The sequence below is a fragment of the Sorex fumeus genome, unplaced genomic scaffold (assembly GCF_029834395.1).
Source record: "Sorex fumeus unplaced genomic scaffold, SorFum_2.1 ptg000037l, whole genome shotgun sequence".
In the NCBI taxonomy this organism is placed as follows: domain Eukaryota; kingdom Metazoa; phylum Chordata; class Mammalia; order Eulipotyphla; family Soricidae; genus Sorex; species Sorex fumeus.
In genome coordinates this window covers 64,217,694-64,232,960 of record NW_026606094.1, presented here as the reverse complement: position 1 = coordinate 64,232,960, position 15,267 = coordinate 64,217,694, and the positions used below count along the sequence as shown (strand labels likewise).

General features: G+C 44.9%; 1 protein-coding gene across 1 annotated transcript in view; it reads left to right on the top strand.

Moving 5' to 3' along the window:
* Window positions 1-15,267, top strand: part of RAPGEF5 (Rap guanine nucleotide exchange factor 5) — a 267,287-nt gene that overhangs the window by 131,554 nt on the left and 120,466 nt on the right. Inside the window, exon 8 of the mRNA XM_056118696.1 lies at window positions 11,231-11,304. Coding sequence (XP_055974671.1) covers window positions 11,231-11,304 — 74 coding nt within the window. The remainder of the gene's footprint in view (window positions 1-11,230; window positions 11,305-15,267) is intronic.

The window sequence follows — 15,267 nt, the reverse complement described above, 5'->3', positions numbered from 1 at the left end:
TATGGAAGCTCAATTTCTAGTTTTTGAAGGACTGTCCATATTGTTTTCCAGAAGTCATGAACTTTGCTTATAAATGGATAGACATGGAGAGTATCATGCTAAGTGAAAGGAGTCAGAAAGAGAGGGACAGACATAGAAGGACTGCACTCATTTGTGGAGTATAAAACATATAACATGAGGCTGACACCTAAGGACAGTAGATACACGGGACAGATAGATTGCTCCATAGCTGGAAGCCTGTCTCATGAACAAAGGGGAGAGGGCAGCTGGAATAGAGAAAGGATCACAGAGAAAAAGATGGCTGGAGGAATCGGTCAGGATGGGAGATGTGTGCAGAAAGTAGATAAAGGACCAAACATGATGACCTCTCAGGGTCTGTATTGCAAACCATAATGCCCAAAAGTAGAGAGAGATTATGGGGAATCCTGTCTGTCATGGAGGCAGAGGGAGGGTGGGATGGTGGGGAATGTGCACTGGTGGAGGGATGGGTGTTTGATCATTGTGTGATTGTAACCCAAACATGAAAGCTTGTAACTATCTCACGGTGATTCTATAAAATTAAACAAACAAACAAAAAAAAGTAAGACATGCATTTGGAAAAAAATTTCAATATGCCAAAAAAAAAAAGAAACATAAAAAGAAAACACTTTCACATCAATGAGAAGATTTAGCCATAGAATTAAAGGTGATTCAAGAAGGAAAAGTAAGATCTGCTCATCACACACATGGCAGAAGTTGTAATAGTGATGCTTTTAACGTGTGGTTTGCAGTTCCGTATTAAAACCCCTGCAAACAAGGATATCAGAATAGATCTGACCTATTGCATTTTGGGTTCATAATCCTGGAGAGAAAATCATGTAGCTGTGCAGAGACCCTCCAGAGACTTGAGCTGCTGGAACTGGCCATGCTGCCTACCATGAGCTGGGGCTCCCAGGGGACTGCTCTCTCGTTTTCTGTGAAATGGAGGTCCAGGCACAAGGGTTAGGGCTCGTGGGAATGATGGGGGTTCAGGGGGTGCATAAAGATGTTGCACCATATTGGTGCATAGTTAAGCTCTGGAATCACTTTTCTTGTGCTCCCTGAGATCAATATTTTGACATTTAAGTTCCTGAGAACACTCCGTGGAGAAGAGCAGGGACGTGCTCCTGCATCTTTTTAAATGAAGGAGCTTCTTGCTGTGTCCAAGCACTGCCTTGGCTCAGATCTTTCACTGAGATTCCAGCACACTGGTGAAAACATCTTCCCCCAGAAAATGTCTTTGCAAGACCAAAAGGAGCAGTTTCCGGTTTCATAAGCAAAATGTTGCAGAAAAATTGTAGCTCCAATTTTTCTCCAAAAAGGAACAGTTTCCTGCCTTATAAGCTATATTTTGCAGAAAAATTGTAGCTAAGGTGAACCCAACTTTTTTTTTCATTCACATTTTATTTCACTTCTGTCACATCTTAAAGAGAAGCCCCAACTCCCACCCCCACCCCAGTTAGTACATTTTCTCCTAAAAAGGGTAATGGACAAGGTTGCTGGAATCAAATACTGATTTGCTCTTTATGACCCTGGCATGCCTCTGGGGTAAATATTTATGCTCTCGTTAAAGGATTTGATCTAGGATACGCTTTGGGGATGCTCTTTTTCTCCATGAATAACTTTTTCATTGACTGGACGTGTATGTGATGTTACTCGAGAGAAGACACTTTTTAAAACAAGGCTAAAGTGAAGGAAAAGAGGGTTGAATCTCCTGGTTATAAAACAAAGGCAGAAGAATTGAAATGGAATCCTCACAGCCTTAAGGCAGGGATCAATCACAGTCGCTGACTGATGCAGCTCTGAGCTGAACCCCAGCTTTCAGTGGCTTGAGTACCTTTCTGCCAAATGTGGGGAAAGTAGGGAGAGTGCAGCCTCTAATGGGGTGATGTGGGAGGCAGTTTTGAGCCACGTCAAATTTTACCCTCCTCATTGCATTGGGCTGGAGTGACAGCGGGTAGGGTGTTTGCCTTGCATGAGGCGTCCAGTTCCTCATCCTTCTCCAAAAGCCCAGCAAGCTACCGCCCACATGGCAGAGCCTGGCAAGCTCCCCATGGTGTATTCGATATGCCAAAAACAGTAACAAGTCTCACAATGGAATCATTACTGATACCCACTTGAACAAATCAATGAACAAGGTGGGGGGCGGGAAGTGCTACAGTGCTACAGTGCACATTGGTTGTGTTGTCTGCACACTGTGGAGTTCCAGAATCTCAGCACACTAATGTTCAGATATCAGTGGAAGGATTCCATTTCTTTTAGGCAGCAAACATGCTATTTTCTTCTCTCTCTGGATCATGGGAAGTGCAGAGATGGGGCCGTGTGTTAGGGCACTTAAAAGTGAGTCGGTCTTTATATGCAGTGCCAGAAATCAAACCGGGGCTGTCTGTGTGCAAGGCCAGCGCCTTAAGTTTACCCTCCTCTGAATCCCCAGCCCTATCTCTTTATTATTAGTCTCTCTCCCATTCACTTCATTTTTAGATTATGTACATCTTCACAGCTTGTTAGAGGAGATGAAGCCTAAAATCTATTTCGCTTTTTTTTTTTTCTGCACTGATGGGGCCAGGACGATATCTCACCTTGTGTAATGTATGTGAAGTCTGTATTTGATCCCCGCCCCCACTTCCCAACCTGTAGCACCACTGGGTTTGATCCTGATGGTCCCTGTGTTTTTTTGTTTTGGGGGGGGGTTTCTGTTTTTTTGAGGCTTTTTTGGGGGGAGTGTCATACCGATACTCAGGGGTCACTCCTGGCACTGCACTCAGGAATCACTCCTGGCCGTGCTTGGGGGATCATATGGGATGCTGGGAATCAAACCCGGGTTGAGTGCATGCAAGGCAAATGCCCTACCCGCTGTGCTATCGTTCCAGCCATCCCCCCCACCCACCGTGTATTTATTAAAAGCACTGATGTATATGCTCAGGCAGTCAACAGAGATACTGCTTAAAGGCACTGGGTAGCCCCATAAGCTCTAGACTCATCAACTTTTCCTTAACGATCAGTGATAATTCTGGAACTGAATCACGCATGAGGTGCCGCTGGATCTGGGTGAAGGATTTTACCTCCAGACACAACTACTTCTCTCCTTAGTGTGTTAGGAAAAAAATTGTAAGTGTGGGGAGAATGAAGAATCAAGACCATCAGAAAAATCACCAAATTAAATTATTCAAAAGCAATTCACTGCTTAATTCTAAGAAACGGCATTCATTTTTTATCAACAGAAACTGGTTCTCATTAGCTCTAATAAAAATCACCAAATAGACATTTAACAAATGTTGGCAGTGTTGAATTATTGATCAGCCCGCAGTAGCACATACATCAGATTTGCCAGAACCCCTATCAGAGAGGGGGTAAGGCAGGGTGTGTGGGATTGATCCTCCGTCTTAGAGTGTGAGGCCTTGGCAGGATCCCGGGCTGGTCTGATTTGACTTAGCGATGGCAGTGTTTGCTTTGCTCACAGCTCCTCACTTGCTTCCGAATGGCATCCCACTTCCTCGGCCCAACCTCTGAATTCATCTACCCTCTATTTGGGCTTCTAGTGTTTTCTAGCACTGCTGTATTCACCCATGGATCCTGTGCTTTTCTCCTCTTTATCCTTGGTCATGCCACTTCTCCACCTAACATTCCTCTTCTTCTCGCCCCATCAGAATCTGTTTGATCCTTGAATCCCTTTCCCCTCAACCACACTGTTTATGTGTGTGTGTGTGTGCCTGATAATTGTTGCTTTCTGAATTGATTCCCTTTTTTCCATTAATAGGAACCCATTCCTTTGCAGCACTATGTACTAGCGGGGAAAGAATTGTAAAATATTCTCTCTTGTCTTGAGGGATTCCTGGCTGACTTCCTCCTGCTGCCTGGAACCCTGGGCCCAAGGTGCTGAGGACCCCAAAGAGTCTCACCAGAAATCTGATGTTTTAACTGGAGAGTCATCAGATGAGAAAATCACCCGATGAAGGGGGGAACCAGGCTTCCTAGGCTGGAAGCAGACACTTGCGGGGCTGTACCAGGAGGAAGGATCTAAGGGCCTCTGTCTTATGGCCTGGTCTTCAGGACCAAATTGAGGCATCTTTCTGCTTGAGTATTTAATCAAGTGAGGATCCAAACCCTGAACCCACACATCCATAGGCTAAACTGTGCTGCAGCAGATCTCCAGGATGGGGCCAGAAACTAAAGGACTACTGAACTTCTGAATGGATTATGTGGGAGTAGGAGAATCAAATATCCTAACTAGTTCTTGGCCAGTTCTGTGTAGCAAGAAAGCTTGATTGGAAGGTCTCAGCAAGTGGCCCAGGGTGGTAGGTCATTAGTTCTGACAGAATCAATGAGGAAGAATGATGGAAGCATTTCAGGGCAGAAATGTCGGGGGTTTAGTGAGAGTGGGGAGAAGCTCAAATACCTGGGGTTGATCCAAATGAAAGCTTGGGCCCCCAGAAAGGAAGATGTCTTGTGGAATGCAGCCTGGGATAAGGCATGAGATTCAGAACGTTTGTGTTCTGAAACAAAGACTTTTTTTTTCCCATTTTGGGTCACACCCAGGGATTCACAGGGTTACTCCTGGCTTTGTACTCAGGAATTACTCCTGGCAGTGCTCAGAGGGGACCATATGTGATGCTGGGAATCAAACCTGGGTCGGCTGCGTACAAGGCGAACGCCCTACCCGCTGTGCTATCCCTCCAGCCCCAGCAAAGACTCTTAAGAAAGGCTTTGTGCCACTGCCTTTTCCTAGCGGCTTGGCCCAGGATGCAAGAACAGACCTGTGATAGTTATACAATAAAATGATTCCCCGTGTGACTGGACCTGGGACCAGGCCTGGCAGGCCGAGATGGAGCCAGAGATTTGGGACCAGCCCCTAAAACAGTGGAAGTTGAAACTCCAGGAACTGATAAGATCCAGAAAGAGAAAAGGGCCTGCAGGGAAACACGTTTTTCTCAAGCATTCAAGGATGCCAGGGAGCTGGAGACAGCAGTTTAAAAACAATAGTCTCAAATTCAGCCGCTGGGCAGAAAAGATTGTGACTGGGAAACAACAAAACTGTTGGGATAGAGAGAGGAGGAGAGAAGAGAGTGGTTCAAAGGGCTCTGGATCTTGCTGTGTCCTGGGAATGTGAGCAATCTTTGTTCCAATGCTAACACTGGAGAAAACACCGGAATAAGGTAAAGGTGGCTAGCGCACTCTCCCCCTTTTCTTCTGGAAGACCAGAGATATTTGAACAGTTGGAGGTGTGTGTGAGATCATTGAGCAGCAAAGGTGCCCCCTCAGCACCTGTGATTGCCACTGCACACTCATGTCTTCCCCAGGGATGAGCCCCTGGTTGAATGCAGATGGAGTGTTTTGAGGGGCTTCCTGAAATATTTTGTCTCCTCTGCAGGAATGGTGCAGAAAATAGCTAGGTGGCGAAGTCACAAGTACCCAGCTCGGCCTCCTGTGGCCTGGAAGCACCTTCACCCACAACCCAGGGAACACACAGGAGCCCGCCAAGGTGCACCACGCCTCCATGGGGGAGGCAGGTGTGACTTGGCTCATTGTGGTGCTTTTTGATCTTCGAAATATTTCCCCCTTCTCTGCCAGTGGCTCTTGTAGTCCCTTCCTGTCACTCTGTCACTGCTGCTATGAATTTGGTTACAGGAGCTCAGAGAGGTAGCACTTTTGCACCTGGAAACACTTTGGCCATAGCTTGGGGGAGCAAATTTAGCAAGGTGGGGTGGTGTCAGGAATTCAGCTAGAGGCGTTGTGCGTCTGTAAGGAGATTTACCTTGTGCCCTTCATCTTTACAAGTTTTCCCTTCCTTTCTCATGCTGCCTATCCTGTTCTGTACTGTTTTTTTCAAAAGGAAATGAGGGGGGGTTGGAGTGGTAGCACAGCAGGGAGGGCATTTGCCTTGCACTCATATGACCTGGGTTCAATTCCCAGCATCCCATATGGTCACCTGAGCACCTCCAGGAGTAATTCCTGAGTGCAGAGCCAGGAGTAACCCCTGAGCATCTCAGGGTGTGACCCAAAAAGAAAAGAAAAAAAAGGAAACGAGAAGCCAGAGATAATACAGCAGGTAAAGCTAACACATGACTGACCACCCGCCCCCATTGGGTCCCCAACACTTCATAGGGTCCCCCTCCCAGCACTGCTAGGACTAGCCCTGGGTTTAGGTAGGCATGCCCATTCACCCCCTCCCCCAAAGGAATAAATGAAAACAAGTACTGGTCAAGATCCCCATGAGTAGATTTTTTTTTTCAATAGCATCACCGTGAGATGATGCTGGAGCAATAGCACAGCGGTAGGGCGTTTGCCTTGCACGCAGCCAACATGGCCGACCCGAGTTCAATTCCTCTACCCCTCTCGGAGAGCCCAGCAAGCTACCGAGAGTATCTCACCCGTACAGCAGAGCCTGGCAAGCTACCCGTGATGTATTCGATATGCCAAACACAGTAACAACAAAGTCTCCAATGGAGACGTTACTGGGCCCGCTCGAGCAAATCGATGATCAACGGGAGGACAGTGACAGTGACACCGTGAGATAGAGCATTACAAAGCTATTCATGATTGGGTTTCAGTCATATAGTGTTCCAACACCCATCCCTCCACCAGTGTAATTTCCCAGCATCAGTGGCCCCAGTTTCCCTCCCACCTGACTCCCCATCCCCAAACCACCTTCCCGATTTGTATTGTTTTGTATTGTTCATTCGGAACTTCCCAGAGAAATACATTGTGTATGGGATCATTTGGACAGTTGCTAAAGAATTATCTATAGCATAGAAGTCCTTTCACTCTTTAAGTTACGTGAACATTAGATGAAACCATCATGAAAGAACTTCCTCATTGCAAAAATGGTGCCTGGGTCAAAGATTAGATGATGGCCAAAACGTTTGTTCTTGGCAGAGTTCCTTAGTGAGTTGGGCTGAACAAAATTTTCTGTTCTCTTACATTGAGACTCAATATATATGTCTCTATCTGTAATTTAATCTTGGGTTGGGTTGAGGGGGCTGGAGAAATAGGGCATTTGTCTTGCATGTAGCCAACCAGGTTCCACCCCTAGCATCCCATGTGGTCTCCTGAGCACAGCCAGAAGTGATTCCTGAGTGCAGAGTCAGAAGTAATCCCTCAGCATCGCTGCATTTACCACCACCACCCTCCCAGTTTAAAAAAGAATAATAATCTTGGGTTAGTCTGCAAGTTAAAAAAACAAGTTGAGCTGACATTTAAAAACTGAGCTGCCGCCTCCTCATGTGTTCCAATCATGGCATGTGGGGTGCTTCGTAGCTGCACCTCATCAGCACAGAACTCATCAGCACATGGTGAGCTAATATCATCATGAAATGCCCCCATTTGCTATGTTAATCATAACCCGGGGAGAGTTAAAAGGAGATTTTTCTTAGCAGTGGTCCTAGTAAATTATTGGGAACCTATTGTCCATAAAGCACCCAGAAGGAAACTGGCCCTCATCCCTGGAGATCATCAACAGTCGCTCATTTTGAATAGCTCCTGGCTAATTCACAGTGAGAGCATTTCAACTCAGGGCTCTGTCAGTAATCGATGCACTTAGATCCTTCTCCTGTAGACTCTCATATTCATTCTTCAGAATACATGCCTTAGAGCTTGTGCTTGTGACTATTGTTGTGGTAAGTTCTTTTCAAAGGCCTTTTCTTGATCTCAGAACTTTGTGTGTTGAATGATAAGGGGATGGTTTGTGTTGGCAAAGAGTGAGCCTCTCGCCCTCCCCTTGGTCCCAGAAGCTGTCATTCCTGTGTACGTGTTCCCCTGGAGGGAACCATCCCAGAATCAATATTTGTATAGGATACTTTCCCTGGTCTTGCCTTTACTCTGATCAGATAAAAGGAAAATGAGCCTGAAAAATCTAAATAATGGCTTCTTCCTCTTCCCAGCACTGGAGCTGCATAGCTAGGAGGCATGATTAGAGAAACAAACTCCTTATTTATTCCTTGACATTAATCTTCCTGTCAAAGGACTTGCAGAGTGCTACCTTCTATGACTCTGTATTTGATACATGTCATCTGAGGAGGGGATTTAAAAAATCCTTGGAAATTTAGGATAACTCTTATTTTCATGTAATTTATATGAACCAAGTGGAGAAAATGCATTATTGGAATCATAGTTTTTCAGAATTTCCAAGAAAATGTTATTTATGTGTTGGAGGAAGTCAGACATTTTTTTCATTGCTGCTAAGATTGAGTCTCCTCACCCCCATTCCCAGAATTTAGATGATCTTAATTATGAAGATTAAGAAAGATTGTCAAATCTTAATTTGATGATTTTCCTACCTCTCCTTTTGTTAACCAAGGTAATGACAAGCAATAGATTTGATATTTAAAGATAGTATCAATAATTACAGCAGTTTTGAGGAAACTTAAGACTATATTGTCCCCAAGTTGGTTTTTATGCTAATTTGTTCTTTTTATTTTTTTTTTTTTGCTTGTTGGGTTACACCTGGCTCATGCACTCAGGAATTACTCCTGGCTCATGCACTCAGAAATTACTTCTGGCGTTACTCCTGGCTCATGCACTCAGGAATTACTTCTGGCGGTGCTCAGGGGACCATATGGGATGCTGGGAATCGAACCCGGGTCAGCCGCATGCAAGGCAAACACCCTACCTGCTGTGCTATCACTCCAGTGTCAAAAAATTAGTGTAACTCTCAATCTCAAAAACTGTTGTTCATTGTCCTATACCTTCTATGTCATAGGCAGGAAAAGTAAATACTTATATTCCAGAACATTGTTGCTTGGGAAACAAAAACATTAATTTAGTCAGTAAAATACTCTAAAATTAGAAGCCAGAGAGATAGTATAGCAGGTAAGGTGCTTGTTTTGCAAGTAGCTGGCCTATGTTTGATCCCCAGCACTGCATATGGTTCCCAGATGCCCTTCCAGGAATGATTCCTGAACACTCAGAGCTAGGAGTACGCCCTGAGCACTGCCAGATATGACCCAAATCAAACAGTGCTCAGAAATTTAATTGTTGATGAGGTTAAAGCTTGCTTGCTTGCTTTATTTATTTATTTATTTATTTATTTATTGCTTTTTGGGTCACACCTGGCCATGCACAGGGGTTACTCTTGGCTCAGCCCTCAGGAATTAGTCCTGGCAGTGCTCAAGGGACCTTATGGGATGCTGGGAATCAAACCCGGGTCAGTTGCGTGCAAGGCAAATGCCCTACCCACTGTACTATCTATTGCTCCAGCCCCACGATTAAAGCTTTAAAGAGCAAAAATCTAAACAAAGCGTAAATTGGTTGTCAAGACATGCATGGAACGTCACGTGAAAAAAGTTATCCTGCACTGACAGGATAATCAGCTTGCCCTGCAAGAAAATTGCTCCTCATTATAGAATGAGCAAAGACTTATTATTCCAGTTCTTTGAATGGTGTTTCTTGCTTCTACAGCCCATTCCATTTTTAAGTAGAATTTTGGATGTTATTTGATATTTGATTTCTCCCTTTGCATTTTTGCCTCTGGTTTTTCAGAGAGAACATGAGTGTTTTTCTTTGTTCTTAAGTTTCCTCCTAATCAGGCAACAGTAGCAACAGGGGACCCCCTTTGAACAAGTATGAATGGTGCTTTTTTGCTGAAATAGAAGGAGAGACTGGACCTTTTTGCCTTTCTTACTTTTCCCGTTAGACCTAAACTGGTAGGTAGAGCTGGTCCACAGAGTTTAACAGAAGAATTTCCTCCCCTTTTTTATTCTTAGCCATGAAAGTCTTAAGACTTCCGTAAGTGGGTGTAGTCAAGTGGTGCCTTTTTGGTCACCTGGAGAGAAATTATTCATCATTCCCCATTGGTTTTTATAGCACAGGGCTGTGGGCTGGCCCCATGGTAAAAACCATAGAAAAGCGAAACGTCTCTGGAATGGATGTTTAATAAAAACGGACCCTAAAGCAAAGTCTTTCAAAGCACACAACACAGTGCACACTGAGCCCAACATACCATGGGTAAAGTCACTATCCAAGGGACTGGGGTTCAGTTCCTCCCGCTGTGTCAAGGTCATTGGCACATTCCATCCATGCTATCAAAAGTCTCAGCTCAGATTCATACTCTCCAGTCCGTTGGCACCTCCCCAGTTGGAGCCATTGCCACCTCTGGGGAAGACGATAGTCGCAGTGGCCTGACTGGGCTCCTTGCATCTCTTTTTTGTTTCTTTGAAGTCTGTTCTCCACAAAAGATGCCAGAAAGAACTTCTATGAACATGCATCAAACCCTGGAACCCCCAGTTTGAAAACCCCTTGTACTTGCATTTTCAGCGAAGCTCTGAATGCACAGTGACCTATGATTGCACATGGTTCTCCTCTGCCATGGGTGATTAGGCCCAGCCTTCAGGCCTCAGCCCAAGTAGTGCTTCTTCAGAGATGCACCCTCTGTGCTTGCTCTCCAAAATGATCTAGTGAGTTTTTTGTCATTCCGACTCATTAAAAAAAATTGTACTATGGTTCATAGTAATAGTTATTGGTTCTCTTCTCTATTAATATGTCTCCTCCACAAATCCAGGACCTTATCTGTCTTGTTCAGAGGAACAATCCCAAGTGCCAGGTTCATAGTATGTGCTCAGTAAATGCTAAAGGCACAAGCTCTAGACAATGAAAAAGTCACCAAATCATTGCAACATAACCTGACAGAACTGAGCTTATCAGGGGCATGGGAGGAAAATATATGTGTGGATGGGAGGGGATCATGAAACAATCATGAAGGGAAGTGGGCTCTCAGGTGGAAGGGTGTAAGCATGAACCCCTGTCATGAACAGTATTGTTGATCGCAATGCTTCACCTTAAAAAAATTGCATGAAGTGATCCAACTGCAAAGTATTTTGCTTCCTTTATTATGTAACACTAAACCATCAGCCAAAGTAACAGGTTTTAGAAAACTATGATGTCCTCCTGTGGACCTGACATAAGTCTTTGTTGCCCCTCTCCAGCCCCTGCCATGCACAACTCTGACCTGGTTCTATTTGGATTGGCTTAGGGGAGAGGAGAATTGAGGTCTGAGTTTTCCACAGCCACTGATTTAATCAATTAGAATATTATACATGAAAATGGACCCAGAACCAGGAAACTTTACTCCCTAGCAAATGATGATGCTTACATTTTGTGACTCTACCTAAAATAATTTTTCTTCCTGCCAAATAGCTGTTGGAAAGGAAAATATCTGAAACCACCTTCTCCTGCTGCTCCTTTTGTTTGATGTCTTTCTTATTCTTTTTTTTTTTTTAAGCGCTTGAACAAGATGAGGAAAACAGTGAGAAGCACGTTCCTGGCACAGAAGGAGAAGGTGTTCTGGATTCTCGGGTAAGAAGGATCCCGGGACCTGCCCTCATCATGCCCTCCTGTGTGCAGGTTTGCCTGTTTGGGTTCTGCAGCAATATCATTGGGGGGAAAGTGGACAGACCTGCAGTAAGCGTTTTGCAAGGACACTTACATGACCAACCTTATTTGCAATTTGATTCCTGGGGCAATGGCAGGGAGGATAGTACATGGAGAGCCCAGAGAAGGCAGAAGAAAGCATACTCGGCACTCAAACACTCCCAGCTGGTATGGCACTGGGGACTGGGTCTGGGCCATGGCTCTGATGCCCAGAGAGACAGGGTGCTAACCCCAGGATCTAAGTCCTGGCATAGACATGCTGTGGTAGTGACTTCCCTCTCTGCCATTGTGCTGAGGTTGTAGCTTTTGTACATGAGGCTCTGGGTTGGCTCCCGACCCTGCTAGCCTCCACCCCCAGCACTGCTGAGTCTAGGCCCTTTGACCACATCAACAAGAAGAAGACTGTTGTGCGGGGCTTAAGAGAGAATATGGCATGCAGGGCACTTGCCTTGCAGACAGCAAACCTATATTTAATCCCTGGCACCCCATATGGTTGCCTGAATACCACCGAAGTGATCCCTGAGCACAGAGCCCTGAATGCAGAGCCAGAGCACCCCTGGGTATGGTCACAAAACAGAACAAAACAAAATGTTACACGGTAACTAGTTCAGGCCCCTTAATGAAGCCCCCTGTTCACTACAGAAAAGCCAGTGATTAAAGAGCTCCATTTGGCTGACTTATTGTACTTCCCTGTCAGAGCATGACTTCTTGAGGCTAGGAGATAGAACAGTGATTGGAGTGCAGGCCTCTAGCATGTGCCCGAGCTGGATTGGGCAGAATTACATGGTCTCTAAAGCATCCCTGGGTGTAGCTCCAGAGGCCTTAGGCACCACCGGGGAGGTGGTAGAGTCACAGGACCCAAGCAAGGTCGTGTCCTCAGGCTCCTGCATTGAATTGCTGGCCAAGAATTTCTTATGGCGGGGCTGGAGTGATAGCACAGCAGGTAGGGTGTTTGCATTGCACATGCCCAACCCGGTTCGATTCCCAGCATCCCATATGGATATAGTCCCCCAAGCACCACCAGGAGTAATTCCTGAGTGCAGGAATAACCTCTGTGCATGTGTATCACCAGGTATGGCCCAAAAAGGAAAAAAAAAGAATCGCTTGTGGGGCCCCCAGTTCTCCTGGGCACTGCTTAGGCATACCCCCCCACGCAAACACAATTAATAAATCAGTCAAAAAGTAAAGTTACATTTTGATTCTGGCCAGAATAATCATATTCATTCTTTCAGCCAAGATTATGCAGGTTGCCACGTTTTCATAATTTCATGCAAGGAATTGTGTTTTGCTATGATGGTTTGCAATATTCTGCCATCCACAAATTCATGGTAAAGTTCTACTCCTGAACACTGAGCTCACCTGACATGGACTCCACCAAGTTCTTGCCGTTGACACCGTCCCAGAGATTCATTGTTAAATTATTCGTGAGGACAGATGTTTCTCAGCCCAGATTCTTTTCTTTTTCTCTATTTGTTTTGAACTCGTTCTGTAGGCAAAAAAAAAGAAAGAAAGAAAGAAAGAAAGAAAGAAAGAAAGAAAGAAAGAAATCTGCCAAGTGCAGTCTTATTTCTCTGTGTAACTCAAAAGAATGCCCAGACCTTGTTCTTTGGGGATTTTGTGGTTTTTCTTCTATAGCACTGACAGAAACACGTATCAACAGAACGAACAGCAGAATGAAATCATGAAAGCAGTGGGCTGATAATTAGAGCAGGAACAGATTCTGTGTGAGTGTGAAAGTCAGGAGTTAAGTGCACTAGGAGGCATCATTATGAGTGTCGCAGGCCTGGGCTGTGTGGGAAGGCAGACAGCTGTCATTTCCTCTGATGTGTCTGAGAAAGCTTGATCTGTTGCCTCAGACACAGCACCGGCTTCGTTGGTTTGATCCTGCAGTTCCGTCTCTACCCATACCCGGGAGACTCATCAGTTGCTCACATCAGCTGAGCTAGAAGAAAGTGTTCAGAATTTCTCCCTCATACACTGTGGCAAGAATTAGACAGGAATGTCTGTATGTGCCCATGGGTGTACTCGTGTGTGAATGGTGCACAGAAATTTCATTCAGTGTTTGATATAGAATGCAGCTCTATCATTGAACACCTAGAAGCCAAACTCTTAAGGGATTTTGGGGGCTAGGGGGCATCTTTGCAGTCTTCACTCCAAAAAAAATTTTTTTAAAGCTAAGTGGAAATCATTTTTGCATTTCTTCCTTACATGTAATGAAATATATCAAGATGAGGAAGATGCCTTGTGGCTGTCAAAAACTTGGGGTTTACAAAGGCTTATGGCCTTCACTGATACCAGAGAGATATTGCCTTGCACCAGGTTTCCCTCCTACCAGGAAACTGTAGTTCTTTGCTCTTCATACATTGACACCTTCTTCCTAAAACTGCACGCTTCAATGCAGTGACATGTGGGCAGAGGGAGGAAAAGGTGTAGACTTGAGTTTGCATCCCAGCCCTTCTTCCTTAGAACTGGCTTCTTGGAGTATGCATCAGTCTGTGCATTGTTGTAGTGCATTGTCAGGACCTTGGTCACCAGTGTTCCCACTGTGACAGGATGTGACCTCCACTTTTCCCTTTCATTGCTCTGAAGTGGTGAGGTTGGTGTGAGGCTGTCATGAAGTGCAGAAAATACCTGCTGTCCCGACACAGGAGTGTGTCTGGAAACACCAGGCAGCTCACGCAAGGCTTGAGAGTGGCATCCCCTTAAAATTCGCATGGAAACTCACTCATTTCCTGGCAGAAGTTGTCTTTGTAATGTCTTGCTTTAGTTCAGGTAGCCATCGACTACCTGGCTCTTCTCCAGGCTCTGTCTCAGCAGAGCTGGGAAACTAAAGCTTGCCTATTGGACTGCATTTCTTCTCAGAAACATACTGAACATTAACACTGATGCAGTGCTTCTGGTGCATTCCATACTCACACACACCCACTGAGTTAGATAAGATATTTACCACCTCTTTACAGATGAGCTAGTGAAACCGGACATTGAATCAGGGAAGCCTGGCTCTGATATACTCAGTTTTATTTTTGTTTGTTTTATTTGGGAGGCACACCGGGCAGTGTTCAGGGCTCACTCCTGACCCTATGCTCATGGGTTCCTCCTGGTGGTGCTCACGGGACCATGTGCAATATGGAGGCTCAACCTGGGATTGTCTTTATGCAAGGCAAGTGCCTTAACCCCTGGGCCATCTCCCGGACTCTATATTTGTTTTTAATCACTTTGTAAATTGCCTATCTAATATCTAGCGATATCTGTTGGGTTCTTTTGAAGATAAAATGAGGCAAGTAGAACAGTGCCTGGCACATAATAAGTGTTCAAAAAAAAAGGTTAACCTTAGTGACTTAGTGTGAGCATCTTGATCAACTGGCACTTTTTGCTTTTCAGTTTGACTAAGGTAGCTAATGTGAGTGTACGGCGACAGTAATATGTCAGTAATACAATACCAATGGTATCATCACATACATAAAACATTCTGGAGCATTCACCATCACTCTTTATACAGAACTAAGGGTTCAAGGATCTTTATCCAAATGTATTCAGTTTTTACCAGGGTCTAGCTTATGGGTTCTATAATGAGGTTTTTAATGAGTAATTTTTCAATTTTTGTAGGGCGTTTGCCTTGCACGCAGCCAACATTGGCCGACCCGAGTTCGATTCCTCCGCCCCTCTTGGAGAGCCCAGCAAGCTACCGAGAGTATTCGATATGCCAGACACAGTAACAACAAAATCTCCAATGGAGACGTTACTGGGCCCACTCGAGCAAATCGACGAACAACGGGAGGGCCTTTACCTTTACCTTTACCTTATTTTTTTAATCGAATCATTGTGAGATACAAAGTTGTTCATGACTGAGTTTCATGATTGAGATTCAAGCTTCCAACACCCATCTCT